General features: G+C 50.3%; 1 protein-coding gene across 1 annotated transcript; it reads right to left on the bottom strand.

Annotated features, from left to right (window-relative positions):
- Positions 1 to 9,761: 9,761 nt before the first annotated feature.
- SERPINA4 (serpin family A member 4) lies at positions 9,762 to 16,777 on the bottom strand. The gene is given in 8 exon segments (XM_030883103.2): positions 9,762 to 9,852; positions 9,854 to 9,942; positions 10,725 to 10,872; positions 11,768 to 11,787; positions 11,789 to 12,042; positions 15,917 to 16,260; positions 16,262 to 16,559; positions 16,660 to 16,777. Coding segments are annotated over 8 exon segments (1,362 nt in total).
- Positions 16,778 to 23,194: the final 6,417 nt, after the last annotated feature.

The following is a 23,194-nucleotide window of genomic DNA, read 5'->3' as shown; positions in this document are numbered from 1 at the left end:
CTGAACCAAATATAGCGGCCCGAGCAGTCCCCATGCCCGTGGGAGGCCCGAGTGCATCGCCAGCACCCGCCACTGCTGGGTGCTGCGCTGTCTTGACATATATCAACTGCTATAGCCTCTCACCCGCCCACGGAGGCAGGTTCTGTCACTGGCTCCATTTTACAGACAGGTCATCTGAGGCTCAGAGAGGATGACTTGCTTGCTAGTAGTGGCAAAGCTACTAGGGTTCAGACCTAGTTCTGATCCTCACAGCTCATGCTCTGAACCGCCACACCGTTTAGCTCCCCCAGATCCCTGGTCCCCCTCCTCTGTATCACAGCCTCCGGATCCTGTATTCTTGGCCTCCACGGTCACCACCGATAGCCCCTACTCTGCAGAGAATTAAGAAACAGGCTTCCCGTGCTGACACTCCCTTTTTGTTCCCACTTTGAGACTTGCCTTCACGGAGGTCTGTAAAGGACATGGGTGGGTGTTGTGATCTCTGTGTCCTTTAGCGTGCAGAGTGTTAGAATCATCAATGTAACAGGAAGCTGCTGAAGAAGCAGTTCAGCTCACCAACCCCCCAGCTCCCAGACACAGATTAACACCGAGCTGATAATTACCCTAAAAGAAATACTTTCAAAGAATAGCTACAGACCGCAGAGGAGTTTTCTGCTTAGACGGAGCCCAGGGGCAGCTGGCGGGGGAGCAGGAGTGAGAGTTCCAGTCTCCCATCCTCCCACCCCTGCAGCCTGGTGACCTTGAGCCAGGCCCTTCCCCTCTCAGGCTTCAGTTTCTTCATAAAAACCTAGAGGTCTGGTGCCATGGCTCCACCACTGCCTGACCCCCCTGAAACACCAGCGATCTGATGGGCCAGAGCCACTTCTCTGAACGCCCCATGAGTCCCCGTAGAGAGCAAGGGCTCAGCTTCCCTCTGGCTCCCCTGGGCTGCAGGTTTGGGACCCAGAAAACCTTGCTCCAAGTAGCTCTCTCTCTCTCCCTCTTATTGAATCCACTGTTTATTAAGGACCTGTTAGACACTCTATAAATATTACTGTATTTCATCTTTACCAAAAGTGTTATTAGCCCCATTTTACAGCCAAATAAACTGAGGCTTAGCAAAATGGAAAAGCTTGTCCCAGCCAGTGAGTGATGGAACCAGGTTAGAATCCAGATTCTTCTGACTGGTGTACACGCTGCCTCTCGGCTGCCTTTTATGGCTCTGAGGAATGACACATTGTTCCCCCTCCTCTGTGGCTGCTGGTGAGTATCCCTGGGTCTCCCCCAACCTGTTCACACGAATTAGCTCATTTACACTCCTCCACAGCAACATGGAGTTGGTGTCCTTGTCACAACTGTACGGAAGAGGAGACAGAGGGTCAGAGAGGTTACTTCTGAGAAAATGGAGGCCCAGGGGTGCTCGTTTCAGGTTTCCTAGTTTCTAAGCCCAGTCTTTGCCATTACACTCCTGGGCCTCTGGTACAAATATACAGCTTACAGAGTTTTGTGCCAGCTTTGAGCCAGTGGAGCGTCTGCTCCAGGCTCTGTGAGCCTGGCTCTCAGGACACCAGCCCCCACAGCGGGCCGGCAGAGCCTGGCCTGGCTGACCCTCTCCTGGGCCCCTGACGCCAGTGTGTCTGCAGAGATGCTCCCGCGTGTCAGAGGGAAGAGAGCAGATCGATCAATTTTATCTGGCATCCCAGGCCAAAGGGACTTGCAGCGACAAAGGGTGGGCATGGAGTAGGCAGGCCCCGGGCAGTCCTTCCCCTGGTCCCCCACCATCCAGACCCAGAATCTGCTGGCGTGTATTCCAAATGTTAGGCAACAAAGTCCCACTGAGGTAGACTTTGGACTCAACCATGGGAGGTGTGCAGCTCAGAAGGGTCTGTCCACTATCTGCTAATTACGCAAGGAGATAGATACAAGATGTGGAGCCCAGGCAGAGAGCAAAAGACAAAATCACAACTTCCCCTGGATCCTATAGACCAGGGGGCAGAGCTTCCTGGAATCAGTGACCTGGGGGACTTTCCTAAGATGGGGACTCCCTCCCCATCTCCAGACTATCAGCAAGGCTTGCCAGTTTCTAGCTCCGAATCTGCCTGCCTCTCCCAATTTTCCCTGCCACCATCCTAATGGAAGCCTTTTTTTTTTTCTTTCACCTGGACCCCACTTCTCCTGGGCCCGAGAGCCATTCTACATACATAAGTACATTCTGAAAGAATCCCCTTCAATCACAAACATGGTCAAGCCACTCCCCTGCCTAAGAACATTCTTGCTGCCCAGTAGCTTGTAAAACCAAACTCTGATTTGCACGATAACCCATGAGGATGCGTGCAGTCGGGCTCTGTCATGCTGTCCCCAGCCTCACGTGACCAGCTCTGTCTCCCAGGGCACACTTCTTCTTTTTCAATTCCTAACACAGAAGCCCCATCCCAGCCATGGGCGCTTGCACACTCTGCTCTCCCTCCTGGAGCCCTTTCTCCACCTTTCTCACAAGGACCAGTTTCTCCCTGAGTCCAGGCCTCTACTTAACTGTCACTTCTTGGTGGTACCTTGTCCACACGTGACCACGCCCTCTCCGCCGTTATTCTCTATAACAGCCCCTTTGATTTTTTCTCTCATGGCTCCATCAGCTACAGAAGTGCAATTACGTATGCGTGTGCTGTTGACCCCTCTTGTTCCGGCCTCTCCCCCACTAGAACATGTGCTTGTAAGAGAAGACCCGCATCTGTGCTGGTCCCGCCGTGACACTTTCAGTCAAGGGGTGATGCTCAGACACCCCTGTGAATGAATGGATGAGTGGATGGATGAATGGACCCTGTCTCCTTCTCTGTAGTTCGGAGGTGTTAGAACACACGCTGGCCACCGAGTTGTGGGAATGAGCCAGGCTGGGCGTCCCGGGCTGAGCCCTCGTGGCCCTGGGGCTAACATGCCAGCTGACCTTGAATAACTCAGCTGACCTTGAATAGCTCAGCTTCAGTTTCCTCTTTCTTTTTTAAAACCACTTTAGTGAGGCTGGACTGACACCCCAAAACCTGTACATATGTAATGTAGACAACTCGATGAGTTTGGAGAGAAGTACACATCCGTGAAACCATCACCACCATCAACGCCTGAACACATCCATCACCTCCCAAAGTTCCCTCCCGCCCCCTTTATTCTTCAAGCTGCAGTTTCTGGATCTGTCAATAAGGATGTTGGCCCAGGGGAGCAGTTTCCCTTTTATTGTTGCATTTCATGCCAAAAGCCCCATCCTTAGAAAAACTGAAAATTTCACTCACTTCCCATCCACATTTTGTTTATCTAACAAACGGCAAAATGGCATCTGGAGCTCTAACAACCACTCTGGGTAGCAGCCTCTGGGCAGGGCAGCCTTATCTCAGGGAAACAGATTATATTTGAACATTTTTCCTGGTTTCTAAAGGTCCAAGGTTCCAGGCACAAAAAACAGTAGACGCTATGGTTGATCGAGCACATCCTGGGTACCAGACATTTTGTCCCCGTTCAGGGTTTCTCAGGCATTTGGAATCAGATCATCCTTTGTGGTGGGGGCTGTCCTGTGCATCGCGGGGTGTTCAGCAGCATCCCTGGCCTCTACTCTCTGGAAGCCAATAGCAACCCCCGCGCCCCAGTTATGACAACAAAAATGCCTCCACACCTACCAGATGTGCTCTTCACAGTCACACCGTGCAGGGGGTGCAATAATTTGCATCTTATCCACTGAGGAAGCTGAGGCTCGGCCAGATTTAGTGCCACCCCCAAGACCACACAGCAAGGGGCGGGGTGTCCCCCACTTCTCTGCTCCAGAGGCCCTGGCTCCCTCCCCACCACTGTGTCCTGCTCACCCTGGGGCACCTCCAAAGTTTCTAAGCCCTCCAAATCCCGTAACTCCAGAGCCCATTCCTCGCCCCTGAGCCCACGGCCCTCCATCCACTGTGCCTGTACTTACTCTGTCCAGTGGCCGAGCGTGCACACGGCAGAGGCGACGGTCGGTTGGGCTCGGTAAAGAGCAGAGGGCTGGCTGGACTGGAGCCAGCATCTGTTACTGACTAGAGCAGGGCCCTGACTCCGCCCCTCCCGTGGCCCCGCCCCAGCCAGCCTCGCCCTGTCCTATCCTGGCAGGGCTTCTAGGCCTACCAAGCCAAAGCCATCTGAGCTCTGACCAGGGCCATCTCGTCATTGCCCCGAAAGCCCTACACCAGCCACCACCTGCCAGCAATGGCACGAGCATCCCAGGCAGACCAGGATGGACAGGTGACCAGCTGCCGGCTGGTCCAGACGCAGGGAAAGAGACATCCTCTCAAACCTCCTCCCTTCCTCCGGGCTGATCCTTTTGTTTCCTGCAGCCAATTTGCTGCAGATCTGGAGGAGTGAGGACCCAAGCTCTTCAAAGTCTTGTGTGCTTACTAGATTCATGGACCCCCATCGCCAGATCCCCGTGGAAATTAGATGGATTGAGAAGGTCTCACAATGGCTGAGATGAGGGATCACTGTATCCACCCCTCTTATTGCACTCATAACTGAACCGAGGCTCAGAGAGATGATGGAACTTTTCAGAGATGTGCATCAGTTAGGGACAGAGCAGGGCTGAGTGCCCAGGTCGCTGTCTCCAAGGCCAGGGCTCTTTGCTAAGCAAAGGTCTGTCTCCAGGATTTCTGTGGACTCACTTGGACTGTCCTTTTCTACCTTGAAATTGGGGCTTCAAAACTCAGCCCCACACTTTCAAGAACATTTCCAAGTGCTAGGGTGTTGGCTCAACCCTTGTTTCATTTCCAAGGTCCCCATGCCTGGGGCTTCCTAATACCGGGGTATCCAGTGTGTGGCCATGACCCAGAGGTTGTGTGGGTGACTGTCGCGTGTGGAGTTGGTGGAGGAAACAGAGGGCCAGGCGTTACCCAGAGGAAGCGATCCTGGCGCTCAGCAACCAGGGTCGCTCTACAACCTCTGAGATGTCCCCCTTCTCACTCCCTGATTCCAGGCCCAGTTATGGCCCATTACCTCTTTTAGTCCTTACAACCACCCTGCAAAGGGCATAATACTGAACTTTATCTCAACCTAGAGATAAGCACAGTCACTACCAGGCATCAGGTGCTTGCTTTGTGCCCTCTGCCCTTGCAACGCGCTAGATGATGGGCACCAGCATCCCCATGGAATCCGTGAGAAGACGGAAGCTGAGAGAGGTTAGGTGATCAGCCCAAAAGTACACAGCTAATAGGGAGAGGCATTAACAAGGAGGAACTAGGTCCCTTCTGTCCAGGTTTTGCTTTCTGTCCATTGTGCCATGTGACATAAGCAAGAATCCTTCATCTCATGGTCTAGAGATTCCCAAACTATGTTCTATAGGGAGGGAATCAGTGTTACCTACCTATAGTAGGATGGATAGCAGTCCCCCAGAGATATTCACATCCTAATACTCAGAACCTGTGAATGTGACCTTATATAACAAGAGGGATTTGCAGATGTGATTGAGTTAAGGATCTTGAAATGGGGGGGGGGTATTATGGATTTCCCAGGTGGGTCCTAAAGGTAACCACAAGGGTCCTTCCTTATGTGAGAAAGAGAGAGAGGAGAGAGTGAGAGAGAGGGGTGGGAGATCAGAGTCAGAGGAGGTGATGTGATCAGGAAAGCAGGAGGAGAAAAACAATGTGATGAGAGGCCGTGGGCCAAAGCACTCCAGAAGCAAACCCTGCTAACATCTTGATGTTGGCCCAGGAACCCGTTTGGACTTCTGACCTCCAGAACTGTAAGGGAATAAATTTGTGTTGCTTTAAGCCTCTAAGTGTGTCATAATTGGTTACAGCAGCAACAGGAAACTAGTATAATACTCCCAAACAGATTCCCGAGGAAACTATGTGGGAAAGATGGGACTAAGCAGATGCTGAGGGACTTCTCCAGCCCGTGTGCCTGTCCGTGGAGACAGCCCACGTACCACGTCCCAGTCCTTACATTTTAAGGACTATCTTGAGAATTTGGGGAACGGGGCAAACCCTGACTGCCTATTGTTACTCGGCAGGGTTCTGAAGGAATGGGGGCTGGGAATGGGTCCATTTGGAGAAGTTTTGAGGGTGTCTCAGGGCCTGGATTAGTCTGCTCTGGCTGCCAGAACAAAATACTACAAACTGAAAGGCTTAAACGGCAGAAATGTGTTTCTCACAGTTCTGGAGGCTGGAAGTCCAAGATCAAGGTGATGGCAGGGTTAATTTCTGGTTAGATCTGTCTTCCTGGCTTGTAGATGGTGCCTTCTTGCTGAATCCTCACACAGCCTCTTCTGTGTACATATGGGGGGACAGAGAAAGAAGGGGAGAGAGAAAGAGAGGGAGGAGAAGCAAGCTCTGGTGTCTCTTCCTCTTATAAGGATACTAATTCAGTGGGATTAGGGCCCCATCCTTATGACCTCATTGAACTTCGATTACTTCCCAAAGGCCCTTTCTCCAAATACAATCACGTTGGGGGTTCAGGCTTCAATATATGAAGTTTCAGAGGACACAATTCAGTCCATGACAACTGGGGTGAGAGAGTAAGATGGGCCAGTGGCCAGAATATGGGAATTTAAAGGACCTGGTAAGTCATGCTAGATTTATTTTTCCATTGACATCAAGAGCAAGAAAGAGCACAATTCCCAATAGGCGAGCTTCGCCCTGGACAGTGTTGGGTTCTGTCACCCCCCTGAGTGTGTGTGTGACAATGTGGACCAGAAATGCCTTTCAGTGGGGGCTCTTACTATTCCGCCTGCCTGGTCCCCACCACCGTCAGCTCACTTTACCTGTTCAGGTGACCTGCCAGCTCTGGCAGGCATGTGAAGTTGTGACCCTGCTTTAGAGGAGAGTTGTGATAAAATATAAAATGAAATAACAATAGCGAACATTTGTGGAACAGCAAAGATGTGTGCTTTACATACAGAACCTCACCCAGAATCTACAGTAGGTTTACATGTTAGGTAGCATCATCTCCATTTTACAGGTGAGGGAACTGAGGCACAGAGGGATGGCCCAAGTCCCACACCGTGTCATGGGTTCAACTGTGTCCCCCCAGAATTGAAGACTTAACCACCAGTATCTCAGCATGTGACCTTATTTGGAAATAGGGTCATTGCTGCTGTAATTAGTTCAGATGAGGTCATACTGAACTAGGGTGGGTGCTCAATCCAATAAGACTGACGTCCTTATAAAAGGGGGAAATCTGGACAGAGACACACACACAGGGAGAACGCCATGTGAATATGAAGGCAGAGATCTAGAAGCCAAGGAACACCAAAGATGGCCAGCAAACCCCCAGAATCCAGGGGAGAGGCCTGGGACAGATGCTCCCTCACAGCCTCAGAAGGAGTCAACTCTGCCATCACCTTGATCTTGGTCTTCTGGCCTCCAGAAGAGTGGAACGGTACATTTCTGTTGTTAAACCACTCAGATGTGGTCCTCTGTTAGAGCAAAACTAATACACTAACCAACTAGTATACTCAGTGATTGGTAGATTCCAGGTTCAAACACAGGCATTCTGACTCCAAAGTCCAGGTTCTACGCTCAGATGTTCTGTGGCCTCTTGGTAACTCCTGGAAAGAGCTTGTCACTGTGCCTCGCTCATTGCAGGCGCACAGAGCTTGGAATCCATTAGTCTCAGACCTGCTCTGTCTCAGAAAAGGACTCCTCACCTTCCCAGGCAGCCAGGGATGAAGCAGACACCCTCCTGCCCTTCACATGTTCACACGTTCACCCGCTCAGTCAGAGCTAGGGGCTCCCAGGCCTGTATCTTCCGCGGATCCCACGTGCATCCACCACCCCGCCGCCCACTGCTGCAGCTGCTGTGGGATTACATGCCCACTTACAGGTGCAGAAACTGAGATCTGGAGAGGTAAGAGCTAGCCCCTCAGCACAGGTAACGGAGAAGCTGGAGCTGCAGGCTTTCTGTCTCACCCCAAATTTCAAGTGCCTCTTCCTCCACTGCGGACATCCCTCTGGCTTCCTGGCTAGTGGCCAATCTCCACTCAGTAACTCTTTGTTGAGTGAGAGAATGAATAACTAAATGAACCCATGATGCTTCTCTCCACACCTGCTTACGAGGGCCATGAAATTCGTCCCTCCACTGGCACCTGGGTCCCCCAGGCTCCACGATGACACTCCTCATGACACTTACTTGCCTCCCTCTGCCCTCCCATCACAAAGTACAAAAAAGATTTCGCCTTTCCTGCCAGAGGAGAATGACAGAAATCGCTAGCATACCCACCCGGTCCCAAAGAAGTGAGTGTGCCCCCCAAGAGGTAAATCATAGGTCACACACAGCCCCGTAGATCTCTTTTTTTAATGCTCCAAAAGGGCATTTTGAAATCTGAGAAGCTGGACTAAATATTTACCCAATCAATTCCGGGGATGTGTCAGGGGGTGGTGATGCAGAACAAATAGCTCGAGGACCTTGCTCAGGGCACAGCCTTTTCCATTCATTCATTCATTCATTCAATCACCAACTATTGGTTGGGCCTCAGCCACATGCCAGACCATACGATCAGCACTGAGGCCATTTCCTGGGGTGAGTGAAGAGAATGCAGGGTGAACAGGGTCCTGCCTCTGAGATGTTCCTTCTAAGAGGGACGAGGGTTGGCCGGGATGCGGGGCAGAGATTAATGTCAGCCAATCATGTCTGATGGTAGGATGACAGTCTGCCTTAGGGAGGGGAGGAGGCATTTGTTGGAAATCCTGGTAGACTCTCAGGGATGGGGAAGGGAGATTTCTGGGTGATAGGGATCTGTGGGGACCAGAGGCCCGAAGGTGGGAAGCTATGGGCAACCTGGAAAGACAGCAAGAGTTTCCGTGACTGCAGTCATGGGGTACATGAGAGCAAGAGGAGGGGCTGGGGCAGGAGAGGCAGGCAGGGACCAGATCAGGGAGGACCTTGACTGCAGTTAGAGGAGTTTGAACTTTATCCTGTAGGCAATAGGGAGCCATTGAGTCCTTCTGAGCAGGGGAGGGATGAGCTCAAGCAAAATAAGGAGGCATCACCCTCAAGGCTAAACTGGGGGGTGACTGCCCCCCTTTTCTCCCCTTTTTCACACCAGGGCTTGACTTTCACACATCACCCCAGCGGTGTCATTGCCATAGTAACCCTAGGCCTGCATCTTCTTGCAGGCTTGTCTGGGACTCTTAAATCCACCCACCCCCCACCCCTGCAGGGGCAGACTGGGGAGTGCGTCAGCCTGGGCCTGACTTTATTTCTGGCTGTTAAAAAACAGAATCCAACATCCCAGCGGGCGCAGGGGGAAATGGACCAGTTAAACCAGGGGGCGGCAAGGAGGGTGTGCGTTCCTCCGAGCCTTGGAGGGCGCTAGGTGCTGAGTACTTGCAGGTCCTTGACCCTGTAGCCTGGAACTGGTGTGATTAACCCTGGGCTGGTCTTGCTGAGCGATGTCCTCCTGTGGGACCTCCCATCTGTCAGTGACTCCTGAGGCTGCCCCGTCCAGCTCAGAGCCATGTTGCAGAGGCAGACTCCTCAGAGCCATCATTTCGTTTAATCCGTACAACTACCCTCAGTGGTGGTGGTGGGGGTTCTGCCACTTTCCGGGGTGGAAACCTGTTCAAAGAGGTTAGATGATCTCTGTGAGGTGTCATAGCCCTGAGGAGCTGGGTGGCAGTCCACACCAGTCTGATACCACCCACATCCCTCACCTTCACCAACAACTTCTGCCCTGGATCCTCAGCAGCTCCTGCGTCCCCCACTCCAAATCCAGAGCTGCTCAAACTCAGCCCTCCAGGCCAAGTCCTCCTGCTTGTAACAGACAAGCCAGCCCTGGAGGGCTATGGCTTCGTGGAGTTGACAACCTTTCCCAGAAAGAGGATGCTCTGGGTGTTGGTGGAAAAGATCTCCACAAGGAAGGGCTTGGTAATTGTCCCGGGACCAGAAGGTGACAAAGCCACTGGTGGCTGCTGCAGCCTGGGTGCCAACCTCATCCACCACCAGGATGGCTTTGTGGAAACTCTGGGAAGGAAATCACAAGCGTTACCTCTGAGAGAGCATGAGCTGGGGCTTAGGGAAGACTAGGGGAACTAGAGACCACTGAAGATCAAAGCCACTTGTTGGGATATCACAGCAAGAATGTCTATACTGGGGGGAGGTATTGAGCTGGATGACCTCTTATTTATAAATAGCCATTGCAATCATTAACTGAGCACATACTATGTGCCTATGCTCTTTTTAATCTTCATAACCATCCTATGAGGTCAATGTATTATGTCTGTTTTATAGATGAGGAAAATAAATCCAGAGACTGGGTAACCCTTTAAGGTCATAAGAGGCAGAACTGGAATTTGAACTCTCAAGCCCAAGACTCTACCCTCTAGTGCACCTTTGTTATATGTAGCTGAGGTCATAGGTCCCTTTCTCTGGTCTAAGAAATTTATGATACACACACACACACACACACACACACACCTCAGCCTCATCTGTATCCTGCCTCTGTTTCTGTCATTGCATTTGTCACTCTCAGTTGCCATGATCTATGAGGGCGCTGTCTCCTGGACTTGACTGGAAGAGCTCTCTGAGGGCAGGGACCTGATGGACCCTAGATCTGCAGCACCAACCACCACGCCCAGCACATAGTGGGTTGCTTCTTGGGCTCCCTATGCCCGTGGATGATTAAATAAAACTTGGACTCTGAGACTTCACGTGGTGGCAGGGAGAGCACCCATCACACAGCACCTTCCAAGAGGTGGAGCTTCCCCTCTGAGGTCTCTAGGAGTTGATATCCATTGATGACTTACCTTGGACACCTGCAGGTTTAGCTGTTCAGTGATGCCAGACAAGTCAGCCTGCTACGAGAACAAGTCCGTGACGCCCAGCTTGGGCAAAATCTGATCTAATTTATAGGAGCCAGAAATGGAGAATTTGGGGCTATACAACTTGAGCTTCCTGTAACCTGAAAGAGGCACTGGGTTAAAACACTGGACTCAGGAATTAGCCAAGGGTCCCAGCCGGCTGTGCTCTCCTTGACTGCACTTGCTCACGGCCCACCGTGCATCTGAGTTCTGTGGTCACAAACACGCTTTGCCTGTGCCACTCCCTCAGATGAGTGCTGCCAGAGGCTTAAAGCCAGGCTCCTTCTTTGCCCTCAGGGCCTGCCGTCTGCAGGACCTCCTTCCTTTGGGAGTTCGTCTTCAGCAGAGGTTGTTTCCTGCAGACGTGCCAGGTGCCCAGGGAGACGCAAGTCTCCCGGTGTGGCAGTTTTGCCTTTGTCTCTGATGAGGCCCCGTGCTTTTCACTTGGTTGGGACCCATTGATTTCTTTGGGTGGAATTCCCCCACCACGTGGCCTGTGTGAATCTTCCATCCACATGTGGCCTTGGCCTGAGGTCTTTTTCTTATGTGTGGCTGGAGACTTTTCCTGCTCATAGCCCCATGGTGACGTGAAAGCTTCCCTGCTATTTCCTGGGGTGGGTGGAAACCTCTCTACATCAGCTCAGTCAACCATCTTGATGGGAAGTCTACCCATTCATTGCACAGGGTGGACCCTCAGAGAGCCAGTGTCACTTCACCCCAGACTTGTGCAGTACGAGGGCTACGTCTAGAACCCAGACTCCTAACTCCTAGTCTGGTTCTCTTTTCACTGATGAGAGCGAAATCACATTTTGGGTACAATAAGAGTGTTCCTTATTTAAGGAAACCCAAGGAAAGCTTTGAAGAAAATAAGAATTCTTCCATAATTTGGCGATCCCCTCCACTCCCATTTGGGGCACTGGCTTTCACTGGAAGGGTCCATGTGAGGGGCAGTGCTGCAGACTACACCGCACGATGCCCTGATGGTTTACCTCTTCTGAAGCAGATTACCTCCACCCTGTCAGCATCTCTGGAGTCAAAACCTCTTCCACCTGCTCCACGTTCCCTCAGTTAGGAAGGATGAAAAGGGCTGTTGCGTTTCCTTTGTAATCCATCCATAGCACCGAACAGAGCAAGTATCTGTCGGGAAGATACCAGTGGTGCCGGGTATCCTGCAGCATCACAGGCACCTTGACTACTGTATCCTCATCAACATAGAAGTCATGGGGAGAGGTCATCAAGGGGATGGATGGCGTCTCCCACAGAGCTGGAGGAAAGAAGGGAAGAAGGTACAGGGCATCCGTGGACCAACAAGCCGATCCTCCAGCCAGGGAATGCATCCCCCCATCGTCACTCAAAACTCACCCTCCACCATCTCAGCAGTTCAGCACCTGACCTGCCTGGGGAATGGATCTGGGGGTTCAGGTAGGTTCTAAAATAAGAGATCCCAGAGGATATCAGCAAGGTTGTTTCCTGTCTTCACTGATTACTTGAAATCATTGGACTTAAATAATTTTGCCAACCTGATGTTCGTATAGTGGTAGCTCACTGTGGTTTTGACATGCACTTTCTTGGTTTAAAATAAGGTTGAGTAGGGCTTCCCTGGTGGCGCAGTGGTTGAGAGTCCACCTGCCGATACAGGGGACATGGGTTCCTGCCCCGGTCCGGGAAGATCCCACATGCCGCGGAGCGGCTGGGCCCGTGAGCCATGGCCGCTGAGCCTGCGCGTCCGGAGCCTGTGCTCCGCAACGGGAGAGGCCACAACAGTGAGAGGCCCGTGTACCGCAAAAAAATAAAAATAAAAAAATAAGATTGAGTAGTCTTTAGTATGTTTATGGATCAACTAGAAGTTTGGGGGGATTTTTTTTGGGTTTGGGGGTTTTTGTTTGTTTTTTGATTTTTTTTATTTTATTATTATTATTTTTTAGTTCAGTGCCAGTTCACTTTTTTACCCATATTTCTATAGGGCTGTTTCTTAGTGATTTGCAGGAGTTCTCTGAACACTAGTTGTCTATCAGTTCTGTGTGTTGCCAATGTGTTCTCTTCCTCTCTGACTTGTCTTTTCACTTTCATAATTGTGTGTTTTGATGATTGAAATTCTTCACTTCATGCAGTGAGCATACCAGGTTTTCCCTTTATGGTTAGATCTCTGTGTCTTGCTTAGGAAAAAATTTCCTACCTCCAGGTCATGAAGATACTCCCCTATTTCATCTACAAGGTTTACTCTTACCTTTTGCATTTAGGACTTTACTTCACCTGCAGTAAATGCTTATGATCTGTAGGATGGAGGAGTACAAAATCATTTTTTTCCATGAGGATACTGTCCCAGGACTGCTTTTTCAAAATCTATCCTTTTTGTCAATGCTCTATCATGCAGGCTTTGTCAAATATCAAATGTCCATATATCCATGGAGCCATTTCTGGGTTCCATTCTGGCCTCTCTGTTCTGTCCCATTGGTCTATGCATACCACACAGTCTAAATTAATACAGATTTATAACCAGCATTGCTCTCCAGCAGACAGGTTCTCTCTTTTTAACTATTCTTGGCCCTTTTCTCTCTCATATACACTTTAGAATCAGCTTATTAACTGGTACCAAAAAGAATATTTTAAAAACCTGTTGGGGTTACTTTAAAATATTTCAATCAACTTGGGCGGGAACCGACATCTTTTCCATGTTAAGTCTTCCTATTCATAAATACGGTATATCTATTTTTTATTTGTCAACTTTAATATCTCTCAATATAATTTTATCTACAGAGATTCTGCATATCTTTGGTTTGTTTCCTTCTAGGTACTTTTCATTTTTTAAGATAAGCCACATTTGTTCTACTACTGTCACCATGTGACCTAGACTGAGGTCTTGGGGCTACATTTGTGTCCCCAGAGTGATGGGCAGATGTGTCAGAGGGCAAGATGTCTATTTCTGGAGCACCTCCTTCCCTGTGCCACGATCACTAACACAACTGCAGTGAGGTCTCTTTCAGGAAAAGAGCACCAAAATCTTCATTATTTCTGGCCAGAGCTTTGGGTGTGGTGATGGTGTCTATTACACATGTAAATTATATTATATTTTAAATGGAATGGAGTCAATAGAATATTGTGCAGCCACTAAAATGAGATCTAAATAAAGTTTTCAATAGCGTAAAACTACACACACACACACACACACACACACACACACGAGTGCATGTGAAAATTGATAACATCCGAATAAAGTCTATAGGTTATCACCAACGTCAGCTTCCTGGTTTGCTATTATACTACAGTTACATAAGATGTTATCTAGAGGAACCTGAGTGAAAGGTACATGGGACCACTCTGTACAACTTTGCAACTCCCTATGAATTTACAGTTATTGCAGAATTTTTAAAAAAATTTTTTTAAAGTTTTCAGTGGTGCCTGAAAATTCCACATGTAAAACTGCAAGCAGTGACCAGTTTGGATGGATTATAAGTCTGGGACTGTTCCTCAGAATCTGTTTCCTGTAGATTCAAGGTGGTTACAGCAGGGGATTGAGAGGCAGATATGAAGCAGCCATTGCCCGCTGAAGGCAGACGAGACGATGAACAGACCAGAGGGGCTGCGAGCTCCAGCTCACCTATGCTCTCCGCCAAGTTCATTGTCCAGCTCTACCCTGCTGACCAACAGGGTCTCCAGACCACTGCCAGGTGCTCAGCCTGGGCCTCTCCCCAAGCTCTCCCTACATGGAACCACTCTGGTGGCTGGATGTGCCTGGCATGTAGATTTCCTGATAAGTTCCAACTTGTCCACAAGCTCCAGTGACTTGTTCTCTGTCCCTCCAACCCCCTCTTCCTCCGGACCTTCACTTCCCCAGTCCTTCCCACAAACATGCCAGGACTAATTCCTCTCACAACCCCCTTTCCCTCCCCACTCATGGTGACTATGCTTCCTGGATGGCGCCCTAAGTGATACACACTGTACAAAACTGTTCCTACATGTGATTTCAACTTTATTAACATATGTGTATGAATGGAAGACTGGAAGGAATTAGGCTAAAATGTTAATGTTGGTTCCCTCAGGAAGGTAGGATTCTGGGCAATTTCTAGTTTTTCTTTTATACTTATATGTATTTTTAAAGGTCTTCAAAATTGTTATCATTAGAATAATTACAAATACTCTATTTATTGAGCGTATATAATGGTCAGGGGTTGTCAAACTTCTTCTGCAAAGGGCAAGAAAGTAAATATTTTACGCTTTACAGGTTATTCTGTCTCAGTAGCAACTGCTAACCTCTGTCCCGTGAAAGCAGCCAGAGATAATACATAAATGAATGGGCGTGGCTGTGTGCCAATAAAACTTTATTTACAAAAACAGGTGGCCTTCAGGTTTGGCCAGGAGCTGTGGTTTGCTGATCCCTTCAGGCCCTCTTCTAAGGAGTATTCAAATATGTGACATCATTTGATTCTCAGAAAAAAAACTTTGAAGCAGGGACTCTTCTATCCTTATAAGAGTCCTTCAGGCAAACAACCTGCCCTGTTTGTACTGTTGGTAAGTGGCAGAGCTGGACATGAATCCAGCAGTTCAACTTGTCACCATTGGGTAGAATGCATTTCATACATTGCTGTTATTTTTTAAAAAAAATAAGAAAATAGGGCTTCCCTGGTGGCGCAGTGGTTGAGAGTCCGCCTGCCGATGCAGGGGACACGGGTTCAAGCCCTGGTCTGGGAATATCCCACGTGCCACGGAGCGTCTGGGCCCGTGAGCCATGGCCGCTGAGCCTGCACATCTGGAGCCTGTGCTCCGCAACGGGAGAGGCCACGATAGTGAGAGGCCCGCACACCGCAATGAAGAGTGGCCCTCGCTTGCCGCAACTAGAGAAAGCCCTCGCACAGAAACAAAGATCCAACACAGCCAAAAATAAATAAATAAAGGAATTCCCTTAAAAAATTAAAAAAAAAAAAAAGAAAATATGTCTAAAGATATGAAGGGGTGGAAATCAATACTACCCAAACTTAAATATCTGAGGCTCTAACATTAAATTCTCAGAAGGCTGCTCAAACCTATCAGACCCAATCCATCCACTTTCTGTTCTGCGGGAGTTTCTTTCTGATATGTGATCCTTCAACGAATTAGGGGGAAAGGGAAGATGTAGGATCCACCAACGAATTGACTCTTACCTTTGAAGTAAATGTAATTCACCGGCACCATCGTGGTATCCGCGCTGAGCTCGTTGACCAAATCCACAATCTTCCCTCGAGTTTCCTCCCTGACTTGGTTGTTGATAAGCTGAGTTGTGCCCTCAGAGTCGTCGAAGTTGGTGTGGAAGAGTTTGGACTCATAGAAGGTCACGGAGTCATTAAGGAATCTTGGAAGGAGCGGCAGCTCCAGGCTCAACAACGGGGTGCTGTCCACACGTATCTCCAGCCCGTCGGCCGGGAGGTGGAGAGTGTGCAGAAGGTTCTGGAAGCCCCTGAGCATGTCAGATACTGACACCTCTGTGAGATTGAAGCCGAGACCCTCGGCTGTGCTAGCGGACCCCCAGGGACAGCATGGCGTAGGCGGCGGAGATGCTCAGCGGGGAGAAGACGTTGCTCCCGTAGGGTTGGGAAGCCATCAGGTGGCAGAAGCGGAGAGCAAAAGCAGTATTGCCTGCAATGACCTTGGGGGAGGCCTGACCTGTGCCCGGAGCCTCCTGATGGGGGCAGTGGATGTGATCCCGGCCGTGATGCCCGGGATGCCGCTGACCTCGAGAAAGGACCAGTAGTCCAGCCAGACGGAGGAGCAGGCAGTCGGCAAGATGCACCTTCTGTGCTCTCAGGTCTACAGGATGAAAGAATGTGCCCAGGAAACTCCCCAGCAGAATGCCCAACCCCACTGAGATGCCAGGCAGAAGGCAGGGCCCCAGGGATCTAAGCGATACTCTCAACTCCTGCAAATGAACTTGCAGGGGAGTAGCGAACACCCAGTGCGCCCACGCGTGCGGCGCCGCGACACGGCAGCAGGGCTGCAGATTCACAGAGCAGCTCAATGCCCACCATCCCGTTTCCTTTCCCATCTCTGTGAGCTCTGCGCGGCACCGGACTCCATTCTCATTACAGAGAAGGGGAAACAGAGACTCCAAAAGTGACTTAACCAAGTCACCAAACTGGTAAATATCTGAGCTAGAGCACAGGTCTCCGGACTCTCAGCCTGGGCTGCCTTGCACCATGTGAGTTTATTTCCTTAGCCCAGTGACCCATCACGTCAAAGGTGCTCATCGCCGAAGGCTATGTTAGCGACTACCCCACAGACATCCGTGGTGTGCTTTACACTTTGCAAAATCGCTTTTATGCCATTTTGTTTGACCCTCTTATCCAGGTAGAGGTCAATAGAGCTGGTATTCTTGTCACCACTCTGTACAGATGAGATCACTGATGCTCAACACATGATGTGTCCAAAGTCTCAGGGACAGAATTGGTCCCTTTCCCTAATGAACTTAACCTGCCCCAAACGGGATGCTCAATTTTCTCCACCAAATCTTCTCTCTGCCCCATCAAATGGCCCTACCATTACCTAGTTCTCAGCCCCAAACCCAGTTGTCACCCCTAACATCCATCTGGCCTTGCATCCATCCCACCCCATTCAATCCCTCAGTCCCTCTTGACACTCATTCAACCCTCCATCATTTTTCACCCAGACCAGAGGTCAGGAAACTTTTCCTATAAAGAGCCAGATAGTGAATATCTTTGGCTGTGGGGACCATACAGTCACTATTACATCTACTGAACTTTGCTGTGCTCGCTGGAGAGTGACCATAACAAGGAACACCCCCCCAAACATGGCTTCCTACCAACCTATAACAACCACTCCTCACCCCCTCTCACACACTTCTCTCCGGCTTTGCGGTGAGATTACCCAGAAGCTCTGACAGGAGCTCTCCAAAAGCAACTGGAGCCAGAAGACCTGGGTCCCCAACTGTACGTGGCCTTGCGGGAGCCTTTTCTGGATCTGAGCACCAGTTCCCTGCCCAGTGCAGCAAGGAGGTTGGTGCAATCATATGTAGGGGTCTTTCTAGCCTTTGTCACCTCTAATTAGGGTGACCAATTGTTCCAGTTTGCCCAGGACTTTCCTACTTTTAGCGCTGAAAGTCTTGTCCCAGAACTCCCAGTCCTAAGCAAACCGGGACGGTTGGTCATCCTCCTTTTAGTCTCTACTGTGACCCTCGTAGGGTTACTCACAGCACAGTCAATCCTGGAGTGGCCCCTGGGTGCCTGTCTGAGCTCTAGATGTGGCTTGGATGTATCAAGCCCAGGAGGATTGGAGAAACCTCTCTGCACCACCTACCGCCTCCCTGATTAGGTAATTATTAATGAACCGACCCATGGGTACGGTGTGGAGTCTCAATATAGAGAGAAACCTCACTGCAAGTTGGCTCACCTCCTCCCAGGAGAACCCCCTTTCCCTCCTGGGGGGACCAAGAGAGTTCACCCCTTCCTGTTTGTGTTACTGTTGAGGTTCACCTGATACTTGCTTTTCCTGCGGCTCAAGGGAACCCCTTAGTGGGCCTGGTCTCCACTCTGACCCTCAATTGCAATGTGAACTTAAGTACTACCGTCCCCCTCTCTGGGTTTCTGTTGCCCCGCACCACCATTTCAGCCATATCCCTGCCCCTGCAAATAAAGAGTTGGGCCAGACCAGGGGCAGCAAACTCCAGCGCCTTCACAAACTCGGGAAGGCAGCTTCCGGGGCGACATGGTGGCAAACAGTGGGCACGCGGAACTGGTATCAGCTCTCTGTGACCAGACAAGACCCATATAGAGGCTAGATCCTTCCCAGGGCTTCCAGTGTGCAATCCTGGACTACGTGATTTCTGAGAAGCCTGCCAGCTTTATAGCGGCATGGTTCTGTGATGGAACCTCCTAAGATGTCACATGGTAGACTGCAAGGACGGCGCACCCCAGGAGCAAAGGCGGGAACAGACGCCTCCTTGGTCCAGGAATCCAATCGCTCATTTCCTCTCTAATCACGGAGCTGCAGCTGCTCTCCTGTAAGTAATCAGGGAGCTTCAGCACCCTTGGATCATTCTGGGACAGCTGCAGGCAGGGGTGTTGTCTGGCTGTTTCTCAGGCCATATGGCTCAAGGAGGAGAAGACTTCAGCTGATCTCTGAATCCACTCTTTCCTTCCTTCATTCATTCAATCAATCATCCAGCTCCTTGCTGAGCTCCTGCTATGGTGAACGGCATTGTTACATTCTCATTGGCTGGATACACACGCTGTAGGATATAGTCGTGAAGGGTAAGTTCAGGAGTTAGGATTGACTGTACAGGGAATTACTCTGGCTGCAGGTGGGGACAGAGGTTAGGAAGGGTGTCCTGGGGAAGGGACATCAGAGCTGAGACGGATGAGGAGTCCCCAAGTTAAAGGAGAGGGGTTAGAGCAGGGAACAGTGTTCCAGATAGGGGAACAGCATGAAAAAATGTTCTGCAGAAGAATGAATCATGGAATAATGATGGGTGCAAAGACCCCAGTGTGCCTGAGGTGGGAGAGGATGGGAGAGGCAGCATCTGGGACACACAGGTGCACAAGACATCATCTTGACCTTAGGGGGCAGGAGACGAGGTGTGACCAAGAGCAGCAACAGCATGAGGCAGCCCTAGGCATGGCCATACGCCTTAGAGCAAGGGATTGGAAGGGAGAGACAGGGCAGGCTTCATGGAGGAGGGGGCATTTAGGTTGATCCTGGTTTGGTCTGATTCAAGGGCATTAGACTCCTCTCTCTGACTGTGCAGAGCAGTATCATCTTAGCCATGAGGATTTCCTATCTGATCCTGAGCAGGTGATTCCAGAAGGTGAAAGTCATTCTGAACTAAGAGGGAAGGAAGGGGTTGAGGATCTCTTCTCTTCAAGGGCCAGCTGAGTCTTTCAAACTCTGTCTCCCTCCCTCCCATATCTCCAGCCCCCACCAGGCCCTTCTGTGAGCACTGCTGGTTCTGTGCAGGTCTAACCAAAGGCAGGTAGAACACACAATCTAGACTTTGAGCCCCTCTGGACCCGTCAGCTCAGAGCCACCTGGGTCTCAGCATTTAGGGTTGTTAAGGACAGTGAGGTAAAGGAGGATGGGGCTTTATGAAAGATGGTGCAGATGTAGGGATTTGCAGCAGGCTCTCATGATGGGGACACACCACTTTCTGACACTTGGTGGCTGACCGCTTCTAAGCCGCATCCCTCCTTCTCCCCCTTCTGCCCCACGTCTGGGCGAGCTGATGAGAAAGCCCACTGGTAGTTCAATCCTCACCCCAGCCCCTCCCACCAGCCACTGTAAAAACCCCAAGCCGGCCTCCCATCCCTGCTTTCTAGGGCCATTTTTGGACCAGCTTGGGAGCCTGCCTTGTCCTCCCCAGCAAGTCTCATTATGTGAACAATAAACCTCCCCACGCCCTCTGGGTGCACGTGTGGTGTCATCAGTCTTGACCTTCAAAACAAATTTTAGATGGGGGTTTATTATGGCATGAATTATGTGCCCCCCAATCATATGTGCCCCAGAATGTGACCATATTTGGAGATAGAGGTCTTAAAGAGGTAATTAAGGGCTTCCCTGGTGGCGCAGTGGTTGAGAGTTCGCCTGCAGATGCAGGGGACACGGGTTCGTGTGCCGGTGCGGGAAGATCCCACATGCCGCGGAGCGGCTGGGTCCATGAGCCATGGCCCCTGATCCTGGGCGTCCGGAGCCTGTGCTCCGCAACAGGAGAGGCCACAGCAGTGAGAGGCCCGCATACTGAAAAAAAAAGAGGTAATTAAGTTAATATGAGGTCATGAGAGTGGGGCCCTAATCCAATATGACTGGTGTCCTTATAAGAAGAGATTAGAGAACCTACTCTATAGCACAGGGAACTCTACTCAGTGATCTGCGGTGACCTAAGTGGGAAGGAAATCTAAAAAAGAGGGGATATATGTATATGTATAACTGATTCACTTTACTGTACATCAGAAACTAACACAACACTGTAAAGCAACTATACTCCAATAAATAAATAAATAATAAAAGAAGATGAGGCTAGGACACACACGTACAGAGGCAGAAAACCATGTGAAGACACAGGCTGTAAGCCCAGGAGGGAGGCCTTGAGCACAATCATCCTTCATGGCCCTCAGAAGGAACCAACCCTGTTGACACCTTGATCTGAAACTTTTAGCCTCCAGAACCACAAGACAAAAACTGTCTGTTGTTTAAGCCACCTCTGTAGTCTGGGCGCTTTGTTACGGCAGCTGAGCCGACTAAGACAGGCTTCATCCTGCCTCTGGTTCTCAACAAACTCCTGTCTCTAGGATTTGCCCCCAGGGCCATAGCCAGACCTCTGCCTCTGTCCCCCGATCTGGAGCTGGTGGCATAACTGTGACTGCAGTTTTGGCCGAGCCTAGAAAGACCTAAACCCATGTGTCTGAGCCCTGGAGTTGTCCTTCCTGTAGTCCACTTGCTCTACATTCCGCTGGGTTCCATGAAGTTCTCCAACAGCCTTACCATCTTTCCAATAAATTCTACTTTTTGATTTGTCTAAGCAATCCAAAGTGCCCTAAGACTCTTTGCAAGCAAAAGGAGTATAACTGGTACAATTGTTAACATATTTTAATGGGGCTTCCCTGGTGGCGCAGTGGTTGAGAGTCCACTTGCCGATGCAGGGGACACGGGTTCGTGCCCCGGTCCGGGAAGATCCCACGTGCCGCGGAGCGGCTGGGCCCGTGAGCCATGGCCGCTGAGCCTGCGCGTCCAGAGCCTGTGCTCCGCAGCGGGAGAGGCACAACAGTGAGAGGCCCGCGTACCGCAAAAAAAAAACAACAACACATATTTTAATGAATAACAAGTTGCTGATCTCTTAAGTTGGGCTGATCTTCTCCCTCAATTTTGTCCTTAGGAAGAGTTTACGCAGGGTTTACTGAGCAGTAAGCCCTTCCTTTGTATTAGCCCATCATTTGGCTTAGACATGGGGTAAATAATTGCAGTCCTCAGGTTAGTGGCACTGGGTGAGGCCCTAGCTCACGTGCCCTGCAGTATGCCTTTATCCAGGTCCTTTAAACAGGCCTGGGAAGGGATCAGTCCCCGTGATGGATTAAATATGGCTGCGCGGTCTGTGCTGCTCCTTCCGTCAGGAGGCGGGGTCTATTTCCCGTCCCTCCCTTTGAGTCAGGGCTTCCCCCGTGACTTGTCTTAATCCTTTGGGGCATAGGTGATGCTGTATAAACTCCTGAGGCCGAGCCTTGAGATCCGCAACTTCTGCTTTCACGTGCTGGTACGTTCTTTCTTGGAAGCCAGCTGCCATGTAAGGAGGCTGACCTGGAGCTCCCATGCTGTAAGGAAGCCCAAGCTAACCAAATGGGCAGGCGGTGGGGGAGAGAGAGAAGGGGGGGAGGTGTCACGTGAAGGAGCATTGAGGCAGCAGACGCGTGGATGAAGCCTCCAGGGACCTCTTTACCAGCCCAACCACAGTCTGAACACAGCCAAGCGAATGACCCCAGCCAGCACCCTGTAGAGCAGAAGAACCACTTGGCCAAACCCTGCCTGAATTTCCCACCCATCTAACCCCGGTAAAAGTGAGAAAGTGATTGTTGTTTCCAACCACTGAGGTTTGGGGTGGTTTGTTACATAACAATGGATCTTCCAAACAGTCCCAGACTTCGGGTTTTCCTAGAGCAGTTCTTTTACCTTTTTCTTTTGGAAGAACTCTGAAGCACAGGTCACCTGACAGACACTAAGTAGCAGGACACCACACGGGACAGGTGATCTTCTCAAGGGTGAGGAAGGCGGGAGAGGAGGCACAAGTCCATTCACAGAGTCATCAGTCATTTACTGAGAACCTACTATGTGCCTGGCCCTGTGCAGGGCTCTGCAAGTTGAGCCTTGAGGAGGACAATGTCCCCGCCCTCATGGAACTTACATCCTAGTCCAGGTGATGGACAGGAAACAAATAAACACATAATACAATTTCAGATCAGTGCTGAAAGGAGCATGGGGAGAAGAGGAGATACAGACTGATTGTGTCACAGGGAAGAGGCAAATCTGACTACACGTTGGATCTGTTTCTTTTACTTTAACCCTTGCTTCCCGTTGCTTTTGTTCACTAAAAGGATACTGTTTACATAATGGCCTGCCTTGAGGAAACCTGCCCCTCTGCCTGAATGTTAAACCAAAGTGCCTTTGTTCAGGGAAACCTCCGGACCCTGTCCACCTGTGGATGGCTGCAAGAAAGAAAACACATCCCTTCCCTGAGGCTGGCCATTCCAGGGGATCTTTGCAAAACTTACGGGCTTTTTACTTTACTTTCTCGTCTCCTCCCCATCTCTGCGCTATAAAAGAAACTGGCATCCAGACCCCGATAAGATGGTTATTTAGAGACATTAGTCTGGCATTTTCTTGGTCTGCCGGCTTTCCGAATAAAGTCGTATTCTTTGCCTCAACACCTCATCTCCGATTCATCGGCC

The sequence above is a fragment of the Globicephala melas genome, chromosome 2 (genome assembly GCF_963455315.2).
Source record: "Globicephala melas chromosome 2, mGloMel1.2, whole genome shotgun sequence".
Taxonomy (NCBI): Eukaryota; Metazoa; Chordata; class Mammalia; order Artiodactyla; family Delphinidae; genus Globicephala; species Globicephala melas.
Note: the sequence above shows the minus strand (reverse complement) of the source record. Positions and strands in the feature narration are given on the sequence as shown.